The following is a 21,395-nucleotide window of genomic DNA, read 5'->3' as shown; positions in this document are numbered from 1 at the left end:
AACCCTAGAGGAAAACCTAGGTAATACCATTCAGGACATAGGCATAGACAAGGACTTCACATCTAAAACACCAAAAACAAAGGCAACAGAAGCCAAAATTGACAAATGGGATCTCATTAAACTAAAGAGCTTCTGCACAGCAAAAGAAACTACCATCAGAGTGAACAGGCAACCTACAGAATGGGAGAAAATTTTTGCAATCTACTCACCTGACAAAGGGCTAATATCCAGAACCTACAAAGAACTCAAACAAATTTACAAGAAAAAAACAAACAACCCCATCAAAAAGTGGGCAAAGGATATGAACAGACACTTCTCAAAAGAAGACATTTATGCAGCCAACAGACACATGAAGAAAAATGCTCATCATCACTCTCCATCAGAGAAATGCAAATCAAAACCACAATGAGATACCATCTCACACCAGTTAGAATGGTGATCATTAAAAAGTCAGGAAACAACAGGTGCTGGAGAAGATGTGAAGAAATAGGAACACTTTTACACTGTTGGTGGGACTGTAAACTAGTTCAACCATTGTGGAAGACAGTGTGGCGATTCCTCAAGGATCTAGAATTAGAAATACCATTCGACCCAACCATCCCATTACTGAGTGTATACCCAAAAGATTATAAGTCATGCTGCTATAAAGACACATGCACACGTATGTTTATTGCAGCACTATTCACAATAGCAAAGACTTGGAATCAACCCAAATGTCCATCAGTGACAAACTGGATTAAGAAAATGTGGCACATATACACCATTGAATACTATGCAGCCATAAAAAAGGATGAGCTCATGTCCTTTGCAGGGATGTGGATGCAGCTGGAAACCATCATTCTCAGCAAATTATCACAAGAACAGAAAACCAAACACTGCATGTTCTCAGTCATAGGTGGGAATTGAACAATGAGAACACGTGGACACAGGAAGGGGAAGATCAGACACCAGGGCCTGTTGTGGGATGGGGGACGGGGGAGGGATAGCATTAGGAGATATACCTAATGTAAATGACAAGTTAATGGGTGCAGCACACCAACATGGCACATGTATACATATGTAACAAACCTGCACATTGTGCACATGTACCCTAGAACTTAAAGTATAATAAAAAATAAAAAATAAAAAAAAGTAATGATAAAAAAGATATACATAGTAATTCTTAGAGCAATCCCTAGAAAACAAAGGTATATAACGAATAAGACAATAGTGGGGATAAAAATGGTATAGTACAAAATGTTAAACTGGTCTAAAGGAAGGGAAGAAACAGGGAAAACAATTTAAAAAGGATGTGATGAATAAAAATATATAGCAAGTTTGAAGATTTAAGGTAAACTGTTTCCACATTAATTTGCTTACACTTGTCTATTAAAAGTCAGAGTTTGTAGTTCTCCTTGAAGAGGTCCTTTACATCCCATGTAAGTTGGATTCCTAGGTATTTTATTCTCTTTGAAGCTATTGCGAATGGGAGTTCATTCATGATTTGGCTCTCTGTTTGTCTGTTATTGGTGTATAAGAATGCTTGTGATTTTTGCACATTGATTTTGTATCCTGAGACTTTGCTGAAGTTGCTTATCAGCTTAAGGGGATTTTGGGCTGAGATGATGGGGTTTTCTAAATATACAATCATGTCATCTGCAAACAGGGACAATTTGACTTCCTCTTTTCCTAATTGAATATCCTTTATTTCTTTCTCCTGCCTGATTGCCCTGGCCAGAACTTCCAATACTATGTTGAATAGGAGTGGTGAGAGAGGGCATTCCTGTCTTGTGCCAGTTTTCAAAGGGAATGCTTCCAGTTTTTGCCCATTCAGAATGATATTGGCTGTGGATTTGTCATAAATAGCTCTTATTATTTTGAGATACGTTCCATCAAGACCGAATTTATTGAGAGTTTTTAGCATGAAAGGCTGTTGAATTTTGTCTAAGGCCTTTTCTGCATGTATTGAGATAATCATGTGGTTTTTGTCTTTGGTTCTGTTTATATGCTGGATTACGTTTATTGATTTGCATATGTTGAACCAGTCTTGCATCCCAGGGATGATGCCCACTTGATCATAGTGGATAAGCTTTTTGATGTGCTGCTGGATTTGGTTTGCCAGTATTTTATTGAGGATTTCTGCATCTATGTTCAAGATAGATTAGAGACTTAAATGTTAGACCTAAAACCATAAAAACCCTAGAAGAAAATCTAGGTAATACCATTCAGGACATAGGCATGGGCAAGGACTTCATGTCTAAAACACCAAAAGCAATGGCAACAAAAGCCAAAATTGACAATTGGGATCTAATTAAACTAAAGAGGTTCTGCACAGCAAAAGAAACTACCATCAGAGTGTACAGGCAACCTATAGAATGGGAGAAAATTTTTGCAATCTTTTCATCTGACAAAGGGCTAACATCCAGAACCTACAAATAACTCAAACAAATTTACAAGAAAAAAACAAACAACCCCATCAAATGTGGGCAAAGGATACGAACAGACACTTCTCAAAAGAAGACATTCATACAGCCAACAGACACATGAAAAAATTCTTATCATCACTCACCATCAGAGAAATACAAATCAAAAGCACAATGAGATATCATCTCACACCAGTTAGAATGGCAATCATTAAAAAATCAGGAAACAACAGGTGCTGGAGAGGATGTGGAGAAATAGGAACACTTTTACACTGTTGGTAGGACTGTAAACTAGTTCAACCATTATGGAAAACAGTATGGCGATTCCTCAAGGATCTAGAACTAGATGTACCATATGACCCAGCCATCCCATTACTGGGTATATACCCAAAGGATTATAAATCATGCTGCTATAAAGACACATGCACACGTATGTTTATTGCAGCGCTATTCACAATAGCAAAGACTTGGAATCAACCCAAATGTCCATCAGTGACAGACTGGATTAAGAAAATGTGGCACATATACACCATGGAATACTATGCAGCCATAAAAAAGGATGAGTTTGTGTCCTTTGTAGAGACATGGATGCTGCTGGAAACCATCATTCTCAGCAAACTATCGCAAGAACAGAAAACCAAACACCGCATGTTCTCACTCATAGGTGGGAATTGAACAGTGAGATCACTTGGACACAGGAAGGGGAACATCACACACGGGGTCCTATTGTGGGGAGGGGGGATGGGGAAGGATAGCATTAGGAGACATGCCTAATGCAAATGACAAGTTAATGGGTGGAGCACACCAACGTGGCACATGTATACATATGTAACAAACCTGCACGTTGTGCACATGTTCCCTAGAACTTAAAGTATAATGAAAAACATAAATAAATAAAAAATAAAAGTCAGAGTTTGGCCGGGCACAGTGGGTCATGCCTCTAATCCCAGCACTTCATCAGGCCAAGGTGGAAGGATCCCTTGAGGCCAGGAGTTCAAGGCCATCCATGGAAACATAGTGAGACCTTGTCTCTACAAATATAATTAATACTAGTCAGGCGTGGTGATGCACACCTCTAGTTCCCATTCCTCCTCTTGGGCCTGATATGGGAAGATCACTTGAGCCCAGGAGGTCGAGGCTGCAGTGAGCTATGATCACATCACTGCACTCCAGCCTGGGGGACAGAATGAGACCTTGTCTCAAATGTAAAAAGTTAGAGATTGTAAGGCTGGATAAAAAGAACCAGAACACATTATATGCTGTTAAAATGAACCACAGTTTAAAAATAAATGTGTTAAAAGTAAAGGGTGTTAAAAGTAAAGAGTTAAAAGATATACCATCCAAACATGAATCACATAGAAACTGGAGGTGCTCAATTAATACCTCACAAAGCACACTTCATAGTGGAGATTCTTTTTTTTTTTTTTTTTTTTTTTTTGAGACGGAGTCTCACGCTGTCGCCCAGGCTGGAGTGCAGTGGCCGGATCTCAGCTCACTGCAAGCTCCGCCTCCCGGGTTTGCGCCATTCTCCTGCCTCAGCCTCCCGAGTAGCTGGGACTACAGGCGCCCGCCACTTCGCCCGGCTATTTTTTGTATTTTTTTAGTAGAGACGGGGTTTCACTGTGTTAGCCAGGATGGTCTCGATCTCCTGACCTCGTGATCCGCCCGTCTCGGCCTCCCAAAGTGCTGGGATTACAGGCTTGAGCCACCGCACCCGGCTATAGTGGAGATTCTTACAAGGGACAAAGTGAAACATTACATAATAATCATAGAGAGGTGCATTGATTCAGATGATGGAAACACCATGGGAATGTATGCACCTTCAAAATACTGGAGGGAAAAACCGATACACAAGAAAGAAGAAATAAACATATCTGCATTTATAGTAGAAGATTTCAACTTTTCTCCCAGCAATTGGTAGAAAAAGTGTACAACAAAATTAGGATATATATGTGCAGAAGGTTTGAACAACAGTATCAACCAACTTGGCCTAATTGATATTTATAGAACAACATTCTTCACAAGTGCACATGGAATGTTCACCAAGATAGACCATATTGTGGGCCGAAAAACAAATCTCAAAAAATTCTAAAGGAATGAAATATTATAAAACATGTTTTGTGACCACAAAGGAACTGAATGGAAATTAGCTGTGGAAAGATATCTAGAATCCGTGAAATATTGGAAATTAAACAACACTTTAAAGTAATGCAGGGATGAAAGAAGAAAATGTAGGAAAATTTTAAAATGAAAACACAACATATCCAAAAATGCAAGATGACACACTAAAGCAGTGTACAGAGAAAAATTTATAGCATTCAATACTTATATCAGAAAGGAAGAAATGTCTCAAGTCAATTACCTGTAAGCTCCCACATTAAGAAACTAGAAAAAGAGTTGACTGGGCGTGGTGGCTCATGCGGGTAATCCCAGCACTTTGGGAGGCCAAGGCGGCCAGATCTCATGAAGCCAGTAGTTTAAGACCAGCCTGGCCAACATGGCAAAATCCCACCTCTACTAAAAATACAAAAATTAGCTGGGCATGGTGGTTGAGGCAGAAGAATCACTTGAACACAAGAGGTAGAGTTTGCAGTGAGCCAAGGTCACACCACTGCATTCCAGCCTAGGTGACGGTGGCAGACTGTCTCAGAACACAAACAACAACAAAAAAACTAAATAAATAAATAAAAATAAGAAACTAGAAAAAATCAAATTATACCCAAAGCAAGAAGAAGGAAAAATTAATAAAGATAGGAAGGGAAATAAATTAAATAGAAATGAGAAAATTTATAGAAAAAAAATCAATGAAACTAGAAGTCGCTTTTTGGGGAGAATCAGTCAGATTAATAAACCTGCAGCCAGATTGATGAGACAGGTGGAGAGAGAGAGAATACAAATTACAAATATCAGTAATGCCAGAGGGCACATCAATACAGATCCTTCAGATATTAAACGTGTGATAGGGAACACGGTGAAAAGCACTATCCAAAAAATTATTTAATTCTTTATTTACTTATTTTTGAGATGGAATGTTGCCCTGTTGCCCAGGCTAGAGTGCAATGGCATGATCTCAGCTCACTGCAACCTCTGACTCCTGGGTTCAATTGATTCTCCTGCCTCAGCCTCCCGAGTAGCTGGGATTACAGTCACACGCCACCATGCCCAGCTAATCAAAAAATTATGTTTTAAATGGAATGGGGAAATTCCTTGAAGGACACTAGCTAGCAAACCCCATTCCCACAAAAGAAATAGATGACATATATACCTGCTATACCAGTTAAAGAAATCGAATTCACTAAAACCAACAAAGAAATGAAACAAAGACTTTTCCTCAAATTTCACGTTTCTGGTGACTTCACTGGATAACTCTGCAAAACATTTGTGGAAGAAATCCTGTAGTTTCTACACAAACTCCTTATGATAATTGAAAAGAGATCACACTTTTCAAAGAATTTTACAGAGCCCGCATCAGCCTGATATCAAAAGCAGACAAACATTATGAGAAAATAACATGACAGACTAATAGACTAATATAACTCATGTTCATAAAAGCATAGATTTATGTTTATGCTATAGTAATAGCAGTTCAAAACTAGGAATATATTACAAATTTACAGCATCATAGCCAAATGAGATTCACCCCATGACTTGAATATATATATGAGTTTAGTGTAGTAATATGTACAAGATAAGTATGCAAAAGTCAACGTGATTTTTATATACCAGCAACAAAGAATTGAAAATTGAACATCAATACCACTTAATATAGCAGAGAAAAAAACCATGGAATAGTTAGTGGTAACATTTAAAAAAATATGTGCAAAACCTGTACTCAGAAGCCTAAAAAACGTTGCTGTGAAATATTAAAGCAGGCTGAAATCAATGGTGAGGTATACCATGTTAATGGATTGCAGCGCTCATGATTGTGAATATGTCAGTTTCTCCCAAATGAACTATACATTCAGTGTAAACACAATCAAAATCCGTGAAGACTTTTGTTTCTGTAAATTGACAAGCTGACATCAAAGTTTATGTGGAAAAGCAAAGGGACTAGAATAGTCTAACAATTACATAAAGAACAAAGAATATTGGAGGACTCATTACCTATTATCAAGATGTATTTCATAACTGTGATAATCAGGACAGTGTGATATTGGCATAAGAAAAGAAATAAGGGGCCAAAGCTAGACGTGTATATTCACATTAAGTTGATTTTTCCATAAGGTGCCAAGATGATTTAGTGGGAAAGGATGTTGTATTCAGAGAATGATGGTGAAACAATGGGACATTGACATGCAAACAAATGAACCTCAACCTTTGTCTCATGCCATACACAAAAGTTAACTCAAAATGCATCATAGAACTTAATGTAAAAGCTAATGTTATCACACGTCTAGAAGAAAATGTAGGAGAATCTGTGGCATTGTGTAAAACAAAGACCGTTGGGACACAAAAAGCAGAAACTATGAAATATAAAATTCATAATCTTTTAATTATTTATATACTTATGTGCTATCCTTATCCAGTCACTAGTTACTTTTTCAAGCATTATACATATTACATGAAGAAGTCATTAGAGTTCCGATTTTCTAGAACAATTTCCATTCAAATTTTATATACAGGCTCATGATGATGAAACCCCAGCATCACATTTAGGCTCCACAATACCCTGTAAGGAAAGCTGAATATTCATTACGCTCATAAAAATATTACCTCGCCCTGCCCCACAGACTCAGTCCTTGAGTCCCCTAGGAAATGAAGTGATAATCAAAAGATCATCCAAGGGGTCAAAGGTAGTCATGACGCTGTATCTCTGGAACATGCTCCAGGGAAATGTGGGAACAGCAACAATATTAACAGCAAAACAGTAACAGCTAGAAATCACTGGAAACTTACCATATGCCATGGATTGTCCTCACAACTGTACATGTCTTCACCACAGTCAGTGCTCTAAACTGCCCCAAGTAGATGAATTTACTAGTAGCATTTCCATGGTACTAGTGGAGAAAGGAGTCACAGAGATGTTAAGTAACTTTCTCAGTGTCACCCAGCAGTGAGTGCTGGAGCCATAGGTCAGAGGCATCATGAAAAATTCTACTGTGCTGCATATTAGTGCAATCAAGAGTAAGATCCAAAGGCTATTGCAAATTATTTAGAATTTTATAGCATGAGACTGCACAGGTAAGAGACATTCGATTTCTTCAGAAATAGTTAAGGGATGGAGACTTGAAAGGACTGTCCTGGGTATCATTTGGAGATGGTGTTATTACAATACCAAGCAACATGTCAGTCTCCTCACCTGAAGGTCTTGGATTTGTACATCTGAGAACACACCAAACCTGTCCCTTCTATACCTTCACAAAGGAGAAATAAACTGTGTAGCTGGGAAAGGAGACTATTCCCTTGCTCTACTAGTTCTCAGACAAGTTTCCATGAAAGTTGGAAACTGGGATCCTTTAAAAGTAAAGATTCCATGATTTACACCTGCTAAATCTCATGTAGTGTGGCCACAATAGTGCCTTAGGATCTGGGAACTCACTGCCCAGCCTCGGGAACTTTCAGAAACCTTATTAAATCGCTTAGGTAGCAAGACTGTCTGCAATATACCCACTCTTCCCAGGACAGACATGAGGTTGAGAAGAGTGACCCCAGAGCACACAGGAACACAGGCCAAGATGAATGCAGTGTGAAACTCACCATAAGGGTAGGGCTGAGAGACTTTTCAGAAGGCCTCACAACTCTGCCTGGCCTTTCTCCCTGAAGGCTTCAGTTTATCTCAAATCCCTTCTCTTCATGGGTGATGAATGGGGGGAATGTAAGAAAACAACCTTTTAGATCCCAAAATGGCATGGGCTCCTCTCAGGGACCGCTGAACACAAAGGATGGGAGGTGATGCAAGCTATCGTGCTCCTCCCAGCAGCCTGAGATTCTTTCTGGCACCATCATGTTCTTCCACGGGAGCATAGGGCAATGTCAGTACTTAGAGCCAATGTCTTTCCTTCACTAACAGACACCTGCCCCTCACCTGTGGAGGCTGTCTCCCTTCTCCTTTCAGCTGTCCTTCTCCTGATCTCATCAGTGATTCCACAGCAGACAGCTGTCTATGGTAGCCTGACAACCTAGCCTGGCTCCTTTCTCCTGTGTCCCAGCCTGGAAAGGGCTGTCCTTGCCGAGAAGGACAGTCCTGGGATCTCAGAGCTGTGACTACCAAGGAACCAACCTGAACATCAATGTCCCATAGCAGTGATTGACCTTTGAAATGAAGCTTCACCACACACCCCAGCTGGCCCTGAAACACTTTCTTTTATTTTGTTTTATTTGAGATGGGGTCCCACTCTGTTGCTCAGCCTGGAGTGCAGTAGAGCAATCATGGCTCACTCCCAGTTTCAAGCGATGCTTCCGTCTTAGCCTTCCAAGTGGCTGGGACTACAGACACGCTCTACCACACCTGGCTGTTTTTAAACATTTTTTGTCGAGACAAGGTCTCCCTGTGTACCCCAGGCTGCGTGAGCCACCATGCATATCCCCGAACCACTTTTTAAAAATATATACTTTAAGTTCTAGGGTACAACAGACACATGAACCACTTTCTTATCACAGAAAGCAAAGCAAGACAGAGGAGGAAGGTGCCTGTAACCCCTCTTGGGGAACATTGTGTCCTCCTTAGTGCCGTGTTATTTCCTTTGTACCAACGGCAAAATTCCCATTCTTTTGATGTAAATAAGAAGTGCGAGGATACTTCTTTTCAATTCTAAACTTGTGGTTTGTAGGCAGAATATCATTGCCTACTGTGGGATATTGGGAGGCAAATATCTTTTTCCAGAGCCTTCCATAAACTGGATTTTCCATACATGTCACTTCCCTGTAAACTGAGGGAGGCTGATATGTTGCTTCATCTGGGAAATTATGAAAGACTTATTGACTACTTTGGAAAATCACATCACTGCAGGCCATTCCATTCTTGGATCCCACTCTGACACAACATTCCAGTGTCTGTTTGCTTTGTAACTCTGCATGCTTGGGTGAAACAGTGAAGAGAATCCAACATACCTACCAACAGGATCTTTTCTCGGATGATGAGCTTCACTGCACACCCTAGCTGGCCCCAAACCACTTGTTTCTGTTGTTATGATATTGAGTTGTGTGGTGTTGACTGATCAGAATAGACTTATTCTTCATTGCATCACACACACCAAACAAGTTTTCAGCACATACTACTAACATAGGGTTGGCCTTGTCACATCTCAGTTATTTACAGATCAACTTCAGAATCCATGCCATGTCTGATACTCTGATACCAGCTACAGTGCTATTTAATTTACGTGTTTAAATCAAATCAGTTTCTGAAGTCAAATGCATTTTAAAAAGGTAGATTGATATTCCTACTTGAAATTCCAAAGCAGTTATCACACACTAGAGATGTAGTTGTAAAGAAAAATGGAATGAAAATATGTGAAATTTTAAAGGCATTAAGGAAAGATAACTAGTAAATTTATCTGCAATGTAATGCCTGCATCTTGTCATTTCATTTATTATTCATAGCAACTATTTTGTGTAAATATTCTAACTTCAGCTTTAGAAATGGGGAAACAGTCCCCTCAGCTATAAGTATCTTGCCCACCATCTCAAGGCCAGTGTGTAAGAGGCAGGATGGAATCCCATGGCTATGTCATGCCATGGCCTGTAAGGAGACAGTGTAGATAGGATCCAAGTAATTTTGCTTCAGCAAGTTGCCCTGGTTGCTTTCCCCTTTCTTCTACCTAGGCCCTAGTTCTTTCATCCAGCTATATAGCCTAGGGAGTTCTCTCATATCTTGTGGCAAATGGGATATCCTAGCAAAGGATGCAGATAAAGAGATACATAGGGGAAGGAATGAAGGAAGAGACAGGGAGCTTCCATGTCGCCTATGGGCATGCTACCCTCCATGTGTTCAGCTAGGCAGAAGCTCTCTGAACCCTGTCTTTTCGGGTTTTGATGGAGGTTTTCATTATATAGGCATGATTGACTAAACTCTTGGCCTTCCATTGGCAATCAACTTAGCTCAGTCCCTCTTCCTGTCCTGAAGGTGGGATATGGGATTGAAAGTCCCAACCCTCTAATCCCCCATCCTAGAGCTACCTAGGAGCTTCCAGCCATCAGTCAACTCACTAGCATACTAAAAAACATCACTGTGTGGAGCTTCTAAAAATTGTAGTTGTATGACAGGACGCAGGGTCCAGGACCAAATATGTATTTCACAATATCAACAGCTCAATCTGAATGCAAAGTTGTAAAAATGATACTATTTTTTATTTAAACAGAGTCTCAGTCATGCAGGCTGGAGTTGCAGTGGAGTGAACATGATTACCTACATCCTCGAACTCCTAGTCTCAAGGGATCCTCCCGCCTCAGCCTCCAGAGTAGCTGAGACTACACCTGCATACATACATGCATACATTCATGCATTCATTCATTTATTTTTGTACACAGGGTGTTTCACCATGTTGTCCAGGCTTGTCTCAATCTCCCAAGCATGAGCAATCCTGTTTCAGCATCCCAATGTGCTGGAATTACAGGCATGAGCCACTGCACCCAGCTAAAATTTCCAATAGCGTCTAATGTGTCCAAATAAATGAACAAAAGATGTGCAAGACTTCTTTGGAGAAAACAGGAAACCTTTATTGATATTTTTAAAAATCAAATATCTTAGAAAAATTCAGTTTGTATTTTTTTAGCTTGTCTTCATTTAAACCTGTGGTTGTCCTTCACCTGCAATAGAAACATAACAGGAGGGAACACTACTAGCAGAACTGTATTCAGATGAAATTAAAGGTATACAAAGGACACCAAAGTTTCAGTTTTATACAATGGACAAAACCAGAAGCCTAAGAGTCACCCTATGGCTAGCATTCAACTAAACCTCTGTAGAGACTTTGAAGATACACTTCGAAGCGTATACATAAGCAATATTTTTTAAACACACCCTGCTTTTAGTGCTAGAAAGAAACAAAAGACAGTCCGAGATCAGAACACATTAAATCAAGTGAACCTATTAAAAAGGGGCTTAAAGTAGATAGCAAACACTATATAGAGTTTTACTCAAAATACAACCAGGAAACAAAAAACCTAAGCAACAGAAGGAATTTGTGAAAAATGTAAAATTTAATGTTTTGGCTTGAAACTATGGTCTGGTTGTCCAATAGGCTGCTGTAAATAGTCTGACAATTATCTTTTGAGAAAACAGTAAATTTCACATTATGAAATTTCACAATACGTAAGTGAAATGAATAGAAAGGCCAGTATTGATTGCACTTGTTTTTTGTCTATTGTGCGGAAGTGCAATAATATTGCTTTGGGCTAGTTTACCCCTCTTTTTTTTTTTTTAACAGAGAGTAAACATTTGCACCCAGTTTTCACCTGTAGTCCTCATGACAATACGGATAATGACACTTTTTTCACTGGAACGTATTCCCGTTTGTATAATTAATTAAATCATCATATAAGTTTTAAGGTATCATGATCATTATTGATATTAAAATGTGAAAGAGTTATACATCATAACGAGTGTTAAAAAAAAAAAAAACAAATGGAGAGGGAAAGGAAAACACAGAGTAAGAGAGCTGGAAAAGCTAAATATTCCCTTCTAAAAGGAACTGTTCCTGAAGGTCGACTAGAAAATTTCACAAGCTCATGCACAGTATTTGTGATCTTCAGGTATTCAGGTACTGCAGGCATATATCAAATAATGTAGGCATTCCTAGGATGTCACCCATTTCATCCATACTCTGAAAATATTAGTGTTCAAGAATGTACTCCCTGTCAATTATGCCCTACATTCAGTATCTGTGTCTTGTTCATATTCTGTGTTGTGCTTTTTCCATTTTCTTCAAGATTGTTTAAACTACTGGATGCTCTCTTCCTAGATATTTCCCAAAAGAATAATCTGTTAAATTTATTACTTTTGGATTAGTTTTCCTTTTGTTAATGATTCATACCTTTCATTTACTGCCTGTTCCTTTTCCCTTTTTATTCTGTGACTCTTTTATTATTTTTATGTCTTAGTATTATTTTCTTGTATCATTTAATTTGTTATCTATTTTAATAAGATATGCATTTAACGCTACGACCGTCTTAAGAATATAATTGAGGCTTGTTCAATAAGCTCCTGGAAATGGTCTACAAACTATCTATTAATGTAATTAGTCTAATGGAGCAGTTCAGCAGTGTGGAGTAAAAACATTTAGATAATTTCTCCCCTAAAAATGCAGTGCTTCTTTTAAATTCAGAAGTTCTTCTAATTAAGTCAGCAATTTGAAAAACATTTGTAAAAGATACTTATGTGGACCACTCAGGACTTAGTATGTTTTAGTCTTTGAACTTTAAGTCGTATCATCTGATGACTTAGGGCAGAAACCTGTAATACATAACCTCTGATATGGTTAGAGGTTACCAAATGTGTCTTCAATCTAATTACACACAGTAGCTCATGAAGACTGACAGGAGGGCAGGGAGCATGCTTAGCACAGGCATCTTCCAACCACCTTAAGCATCACTGACCTACATGCAGGCTCCCTATTTCATGGGCCATAAAAACTTGACTGTCCCTTTCCATTTTATTATTCAGTCATTCAAGGCTTCACTGCAGGAAGACTTCAAAATGCAATCATTGGGTCCAGCGAGGGAGGTGGTTCACACCTGCAATCCCAGCATTTTGGGAGGCTGAGGCAGGTGGATCACTTGAGGTCAGGAGTTCAAGCCCAGACTGGCCAACATGGTGAAACCCTGTCTCTACTAAAAATACAAAAATTAGCTGGGCGTGTTGGCAGTCACCTGTAATCCCCAATACATGTGAGGCTGAGGCGTGAGAATCGCTTGAACCCTGGAGGTGGAGGTCACAGTGAACCGAGATTGGACCACTGCACTCCATCCTGGGCCGCAGAGCGAAACTCCGTCTGAAAAAAGAAAAAAATGCAATCATAGTTTAAGAGCCTGACAGAATTCAGGATATGACAAAATCCAAGAACACTCATTAAGATCTCCATACCTAAAAATAAACATCAAGCAGAGTGCCCGCACATTTTCTTAGGAGCAATGAAATCTCAGCTCAGATGTTATAATCAGACTGAAGCTGATTGTTATGACAAACAAATCATGAAAATCACAATATCTTTGTATTCTCTCCAACAGAACCAGAGCATGCAGAAATCAGCAATGAAATGATTTTAATCTATCTGATGTTCATTCACTACTTTCAATAAAAGCAAAAATGGGTGTAGGATTTATGTGATTTGTCCAGAATCTCACAAATTATGTTAAAGCTGGTACGAGAATCTCCTTCAGGGATCAGCATATTTCATACAAAGTGGTATTACAAGTGCATTATGTTTTTGTGAAAAGCAGAAATCACAAAATAATCTGAAAATTGTTAGCTGTTGGTTATACTCAGAAGTAAGAAAATGCTTTGCTATTTGATGATTCAATATGGCTTTGACCCAATTTGTGTCTGTATCTGATAGTGTTTCAGTTTTGCAGACAGGCTTGTGGGGTCTGAACTACCTTCCAAATAAAGTCTGCATTTGAATTCTGTTTTTAAAAGGGCAGTAATATTCTCTCTTTTTATTATCAAAACTATAATATTGTGGCATACAGAAAGCATGTAATTTTGAATCTTAATGGGTAACATACCTCCTTCTGGCATTTTAAATTGCTCTGATTTTGGCAGAATCTTCCCCAGGACACCAGGACCATCTCTGCATTCATCCCCAGTCTTTGACTGAGACAACTCCTGGAGATCAGCTTCCAGGTCAGGAACTAAAAAATACCAAGGATGTCGACTGGAGCAGCCAAACAAGAATGATAAATAAGGAACTGATCCTATTCTTTTCCTCAGTGTTATGCAATAAAAGCCTATAGGCTACTGTGGTAATAAATGTGAAGCAAAGATGTCCCACCTTTGTTTTCCTGTATTATGATATCTTACCTTAAATGACAATCTGAGGATAAGTCTCAGCACATCTACATTTCCCATACTTTACCATTGTGTATTATAAACACACAGCTACCTAGGAAAACTGAGGACAGCCTCACGGGTAGCATTTTAATCGTAACTTCAATGTAATTTTCTGAAGGATTAGATCAATGTATTGGTGAGCCTATGACAAATCTTATGGTCCTGACACTCATCCCCTGTTGAGGTATCTTGAAAATTTTGGGGTTAAACTTTATTAAAGTAATTCTTAGATTCAAAGGCCCTATATGTGACTTTCCATACATGAATGTCCTTAAGAAAAAAGTACGAAATATAACAGCAAAATCACTGTCTTCCAGTGGGAGTACGGGAACTGAAGTGCAAAGAAATTAATGGGCATTGTTGACAGTCATATTCTGGAAACCCCTTAACAGGGAATTGCTAAAATAATCCATGGCCCAAATTCTGTCTCTGATTAGTTTGAAAATGCTATCTGTTGAGAAAACAATTTCTGTTTCATGATAATCTTATCGTACTTGGAGTTTTCTAATTATAAAAATATTGAAACAACTTTTAAAAGCCCCTTCGCAATCCTACTAATATAGTTACCTGTACTCCGACATCCTGAATTATCCACCTTTTACCAAACACACTGTCAAAAATATACACCAAAGGAAACAGTGGCTTTCATTCATTGACCTCTTTTCTAGAATTGCTATCCTGCTTCACTGAACTGTGTTTTGTCCGGAGCCAATACTGAAGTACCTTATAGTACAGACTCATTTGAGTGTTAAGCATTTTTAAGCAAAATCATTTCCATTTTCTAAAATAGATGGTAGGAAAAATGCAAACCTTGGAATAAAATATGAATTCCTTCTCCATGAGTCAAGTTTTCTTGGTAAGTCTCAATCTCTGAGCCTCAGTTTTCTTATTTACTTATTTATTTATTTATTTATTTATTTATTTATTTATTTATTTATTTTTGAGATAGAGACTCGCTGTGTCATCAAGAATGGAGTGCAGTGACGCAATCTCGGCTCACGCAACCTCTGCCACCTTTGCTCAAGCAATTCTCCTGCCTCAGCCTGCTTAGCACCTGGGATCACAGCTATTTTTGTATTTTTAGCAAAGACAGGGTTTCATCATATTGGCCACGGTGGTCTCGAACTACTGACCTCAAGTGATCCACCCGCCTCGGCCTCCCAAAGTGCAGGGATTGCAGGTGTGAGCCACCTTGCCCAGCCTCAATTTTATTTATAAAATGAAGTTAACATCCCTTTGCAAATGGGCTTTATTTGGGGTGTTACAAGGTAGGGTGACTTGCACTCCACATGCTATCAAAGGGTGCTTACAACACTGTGAACACCATGACTAAGAAGGTCTTACTGCAACATCCTAAGAATATCAAGTTAAGCAGGTGATATAATGTGCATTTTTATACTACCAATTAAATGGTTTCATCTGATTTAAGAAGGACTATATTTTCAAGTACACAAAATGAATCTCGAAGAGAAAGAGAACATTCGTCATATCCAGGAACTGCAGGAAGCTGCAAGCTACACCCATCACGGTTCCAGCCAACTCTCAGCAAATGTTTGACATCCTTTCCTATTGTTTCTTTCCTCCTGTTACTTGTCATGGCATAAGGCATGATGCACACATAAGCCTCCTCCCTCCATCCTCCTCCCTTCCCATCACCTTGAATCTCAGCTGCACCCTGATCTTCTTCTGTCTTCTGACCAGGTGTACGATCCTGACTTTCAGCTGGTGATTCTTCTTGTTGAGGTTCTGGCACACTGGGCTCCTGCGACAAGGGTGTGTGTGTGTGTATATGCATGCGCAGATAAAAAAAAATTTCTGATCAATGCATGTCAATAATATGAATACACAGATTACTTAGATAACTTCTGATCATATGCATGTTTAAAGACATGCTCCAACACTATCCCAACACTATTCCACGTACTTATTCTTCATTAAGTTACTCTTACCATAGAGAGGTTACTCTAAGATCGTTACCCTCAATGGCTTTGGAAGCCATTTTAATTTATGTTGGATTGAGTGGGTGTAATGTGCTATGAATAAGGATGAGGAGGAAATCACCAGTCAAATCGAGGAACACAAATTCACACACCCAAGCAAAACTATTATGTAGTCCTCTTGGGTTACTCTTTCCTTCATGAGATGCCATGATCATTTTTTATCAACATGGGAGACCTTTATCCGCGTATCTATACTCATTCCACAACACTACCACAAAAAGAAATTTCTGCTAGTAGAAAACATCAAATGTTAAGTCACTCACAAGCATAGGCCCAATCAGCTGAGCAAGTAGTGAACATCGTCTTGGTCTATAACGTCTTCCTCGCCAACTCATATTTCAGTCTGCAAACAGAATAGTGTGCACTTTGGGAAGCTGAGGCGAATGGATCACCTGAGGTTAGGAGTTCGAGGCCAGCCTGGCCAAAATGGTCAAACCCTGTCTCTACTAAAAACACAAAAACTTAGCCAGGTGTGGTGGAAGGCGCCTGTAATCACAGCCAGTCGGGAGGCTGAGGCAAGAGAATCGCTTGAACCCTGGGGCGAATGTTGCAGCCAGCTGAGAACACGCCATTGCACTCCAGCCTGGGCAACAAGAGCAAAACTCCGTCTCAAAAAAACCAAACCAAACCAAAACAAAACAAAAAACAGGATACTGTGATGGAAGAATGCACATAAGTGGATACTACATTTGAGCACTTCCAAATGTTAACTTGAAACTTTTAAAAATTTAGTAAAACATTGAAAAGTAAGTCAGAAAGCATGTGTAAGTGTGTATGCTTTCAGAATCGAATACTTGCACAGTCACATACGTTTGTCAAGCTAGCTGAGCAATGCCTTGGGGCTTATGGCAGGAGGCACACGGTTATTCCAATGTGGTTTGGTTTCATAATTGGACTCTCCATTGTGAGACATTTAGGAAAATACAGCTTGAGAATTAAAATTAAATTACCCAGTGCTTTTGTCACACACCCATTTGTTAGGCCTATTTCCTCCCCAAAATCGAGTTGTGTTGGAATGCAGAGCCCTGCCCGCCCATTCGAACTTCCAAGATGGAATTGAGAAGTTGCCACATAACACTGGGCGGTCCTCACCGGGTGGGCACCTCTGCAGTTCGTTATACAAACCTTGGGGTCACACAGTCACCAGCCCAGAGTGTTCCCACTTTCCAGGCCCCTTCCTTACTGCCCATGACATTCCAGGCCTGATCCAACTTGGGGAGTCTTGGGGAGTCAACTTCTGTTGCAAGTTCCAAGCGTTTCTGGGACTGGAATACCGCCAACAACAACACCCCAGCATTGCCCCAGCTTCCCGTAATCCCTCTCCCACTCTGAGGCCCTCCTTCTTCCTTCTGACCCCGACAAGACAAGAAGACCCATAGTTGCGGGACCGCATTGGAAGGACGACAACATCAAGGCCCTTCTCACTCAGTCACCAATCACACAGCCCGACCCTCCAGAAGCCAGCTGGTTCCTCCCCACTCTCACACACACTTCAACTCCCAGTTGGATCAGCCTGTGGACCTACCCGCCGCCTCTCCGTAAGGAAGAAAGAATCCAGACCTCAGGGACACTAGCTGCAGGCTCACAGCTCCACAGAGTTCACCACGTGGGCAAAGGGGCCAATGGGAAGATGCCTGGTGAACATGAGCACTAACCGGGCACCACAGGAGCATGCGCAGTGAGGTCCCCTCTTGCCTTAAGAGTTGCACTGCCCTTCCTTGTGCCCCCATGCCCTGTCCTCTGCTCCTTCCAAGGTCCCCACTAAGGACTTTGGAATCCATCCTCTCTGTGTGGGTTTTTTATGCCTCTGAGACTGAAATACCGCAAACAATGTCACTCTTCAATTCATTCCATGTTCATCTGACCCTCCTCCCCTCTATGGCCTTACTTCCTCCCCTGCCCAGGACCCCACAACAGTAAGGCCATGGTGATGTCACTGCCTTTTACCAGAAGGATGACGACCTCTATGAGGCCGTGGACCTAGTGGTCCAACCCATGGGAAGCCCTTCCACTTTCCCTCACACTCACTGGCACTTCAATTTCTGGGAGGACTGATTTGCTGTGTCATAGTTCCCAAGAAAGTAGTCATGACGTTTCCTTCCACAGCTCTGCAGGGACAGAAGGCAGACAGCAAGGTACACGGGCAGCAGGAACTTGCTTAGCAAGGGGCATGCCCACTGAGTCGGCTACCTGCAGGGCAGATCATGGTTTTCCTGCTGTTCTCATACCCTCATCCACAAGGTGTTTGCAGTAGTGGAAAGAAAGAGACTTAAGGGAGCTTTAGTTTTTCTTTGCCCAAAGAATCTCATGCGTTGAGAAACGTTTGGAACACACTGTCCCTTGTCACCCTTAATGGACACTTAAAGGAGGATGTGTCTCAGAAAAACCTGTTGTAAAAGAAATAAACTATTTCTCTTTATTTATTTATAAAAGCTTTTTTTTTTTTTTTTTTTTTTTTTTTTTTCATACAGGGTGTCACTTTCTCACCCAGGATGGATGGAAGTGGGATGACCATACCTCACCAAAGCGTGGATCTCCTGGACTCAAATAGTCCCCATGCTGCAGCCTCTCAAGTGGGTGGTACTACAGGTGCGAACACCACACCTGGACAATTAATTTACTTTTTAGAGTGTAGTCTCCCAGTCTGTTTCCATGCTGTTCTCCAATTCCTGGGCTCAAGCGATCCTGCCACCTTGACAAATTTTTATACATGCTTTGGTTAATCACGTTATTCCTCTGGTTCTCAGTTTTCTGCCATGCTTCTAATGAATGTAATGGAATATACTCTTCTGCAGACTAAATATATTCACACATGCTTAATTTTTGTGGGGGTGTGTTTTTGCACATTTAAATCTCTGGGCTAGTGACTGATTTGCCTGAATATACCTGTAGGTCATTCAGATCATGTATTTTGATTCAGAAATATACATACACATTGATGACAGGATCTAGGCGCCATGATGCAAAGCAGTGGTGACTAACTGGATCATATACTGTACTCTCCAAATATCAGCTAAATAGCCTGTTCATAAGACAGGGCTGACATTATTTGCATAATGCTGTAAGGGAGAGCACTACCTCGACAGAGGCACTAGTATGTCAGACGTTGAAGGGATTTCAGTATATTTATTCTGATCTTGAAATCTGGTGTAAAGTGGGTTTTTTAAAGTGGGGGATTGTTTGATTAAAGGTAGGTAGGAATCAAAATGATTCAGGATTGGTGGAGCCAAGAAGACAAAGATTTTTAGGCAATGATTCAATGAGTTTTGTTATTGAAAAATGTCATTTGACACTTTTGACTGAAGAGTTGATGGATCTTTTAGGCAGCTGTTGAAATGAACAGTAAAGTTCTTTGCAACTTTTATTTTCCTAGGCAAGAGATCGCTGCATTAGTAAAGTTATGTTGATGAAGCCAGTGGAGTATAAAATCTCCTTAAGGTAGACAGTAAGCTGTGGACATGATTCCTATTCTCATTACCTTTGTATTCTTTAGCGGTTTAATGTGGGAAATACTGTATGGAAAGAGAGGATAGAAAGGGGGCCCTGATCAGAATGCAGCCTTTTATAAACAAATTACAATATACTGCTGAAATGATGCCTATATTGTTCCTCCAGCTGGGCTTCTTTCAGGGAAATACCTTGAGTTGGAAAAGAAAGGTAGCTCAATCTCTCTCTGTCTCTCAAAAGCAACTTGAGTAGGAATTGTGGTGTTTCAAAAAGATTTTTAAAAAGTGAGAGCAGTTGTAATCATGATCTCTTATTAAATTTACCTTTTATCTTTTTATTTTTTCTTGGCAAGCACACTATCATTATTAAATTTTACTTTCTTTTGTTTCTTATTAACTCCAGTTTTTAATATAGTGCACTCAGAAGTGCTCAAAGAATGGGAGATGGGAGATAGTGATTTCTTACCAACTTTCTTTAAATACTTAGAGGAGTTCAATGTAATTCAATATTAGTAGTTGATGTTTGATCATACTGAGCTATAATCCTGGTAAATTGCGAATCATACTAATTGTTGTTATGCCTCAGCTTTTATGTCACTATAAGGCTTAGATAAATGACACAATGACCTAGAGATAGAAAGAAAGATTCTGAGATATTGCCTTTTTTTATTTTCAAGTTTTACTTTACTTTCAGGGGTACAATGTGCAGCATGTGCAGGTTTGTTACATAGGTAAATGTGTGCCACAGTGATTTACCGCACACATCATCACATCACCCAGGTATTAAACCCAGCATACACGAGCTATTCTTCCTGATCCTCTTGCTCCTCCCACCCCCGCCCTCCAGTAGGACCCAGTGAGTGATGTTTCTCCCATGAGTCCATGTGTTCTCATCATTTAGCCCCCACTTATAAGTGAAAATGTCCGGTATTTGGTTTTCTGTTCCTGCATTAGTTTGCTAAGGACAATGGCCACCACAATGATCCATGTCCCTGCCAAGGACATGATCTCATTCTTTTTATGGCTGCATAGTATTCCATGGTGTATATGTACCACCTTTTCTCGATCTGGTTTATCATTGATCAGTTGGACATGTCAAATATAACAAAGACACAGGGTATTTGCTGTGAGAAACATCATAGTGTGGTGGGGCAGACAGACAAACAGAAGAGCAGGTGAAGTGCAAAGGAGAAACAAAGGGAAGGGAACCAGAGGAATAAAAACAATGTAGTGGCCATGAGACAGGAGAAAACAACACAATTTTTTTAAAAAAAGATAATCTTTCTCCATTGCCTTTGCCACTTTTCTGAAAATCAAATTATTAGCTTTGTGAGTCTATTGCTGGCTCTATTTTGATCTGTTGATTTTTCCACGACACCACACTGTCTTGAATACTGGAGAAGTAACACAATTGCCATATGGGGCTGGATGATTAAAAATCATAATCAACAACTTCTTGCAATTCTCCTGACTCAATGCAGCGCCCTCACCGTAGCTGAGGATTGCATGTCTACCATATTCTCAGGGGCATCGCTCCTGCAGTGATCACTCCTCTCTC

At 40.0% G+C, this 21,395-nt stretch overlaps 1 protein-coding gene across 1 annotated transcript; it reads right to left on the bottom strand.

Moving 5' to 3' along the window:
* Positions 1 to 11,127: 11,127 nt before the first annotated feature.
* LOC112616563 (X antigen family member 5-like) lies at positions 11,128 to 16,726 on the bottom strand. The gene is made up of 4 exons (XM_025373547.1): positions 16,655 to 16,726; positions 16,048 to 16,153; positions 14,067 to 14,192; positions 11,128 to 11,150 (listed from the first exon to the last, which is right to left on the bottom strand). The coding sequence occupies exons 1-4, from the start codon at positions 16,724 to 16,726 to the stop codon at positions 11,128 to 11,130; spliced, it is 327 nt and encodes a 108-aa protein (XP_025229332.1).
* Positions 16,727 to 21,395: the final 4,669 nt, after the last annotated feature.

The sequence above is a fragment of the Theropithecus gelada genome, chromosome X, assembly GCF_003255815.1.
Source record: "Theropithecus gelada isolate Dixy chromosome X, Tgel_1.0, whole genome shotgun sequence".
Classification (NCBI taxonomy): Eukaryota; Metazoa; Chordata; class Mammalia; order Primates; family Cercopithecidae; genus Theropithecus; species Theropithecus gelada.
The sequence above is the reverse complement of the archived record's forward strand: the minus strand, read 5'-3'. Positions and strand labels throughout refer to the sequence as shown.

What these genes read in the sequence shown, in the direction of transcription:
- LOC112616563 (XM_025373547.1), bottom strand. Translation starts at nt 16,726, where the DNA reads ATGAGTTGGCGAGGAAGACGTTATAGACCAAGACGATGTTCACTACTT. An exon ending in AGCTGATTGGGCCTATGCTT is followed by an intron (nt 16,154 to 16,654) that starts GTGAGTGACTTA and finishes CCCTTGTCGCAG; the next exon opens with GAGCCCAGTGTGCCAGAACC. An exon ending in GGGTGCAGCTGAGATTCAAG is followed by an intron (nt 14,193 to 16,047) that starts GTGATGGGAAGG and finishes GGTATTTTTTAG; the next exon opens with TTCCTGACCTGGAAGCTGAT.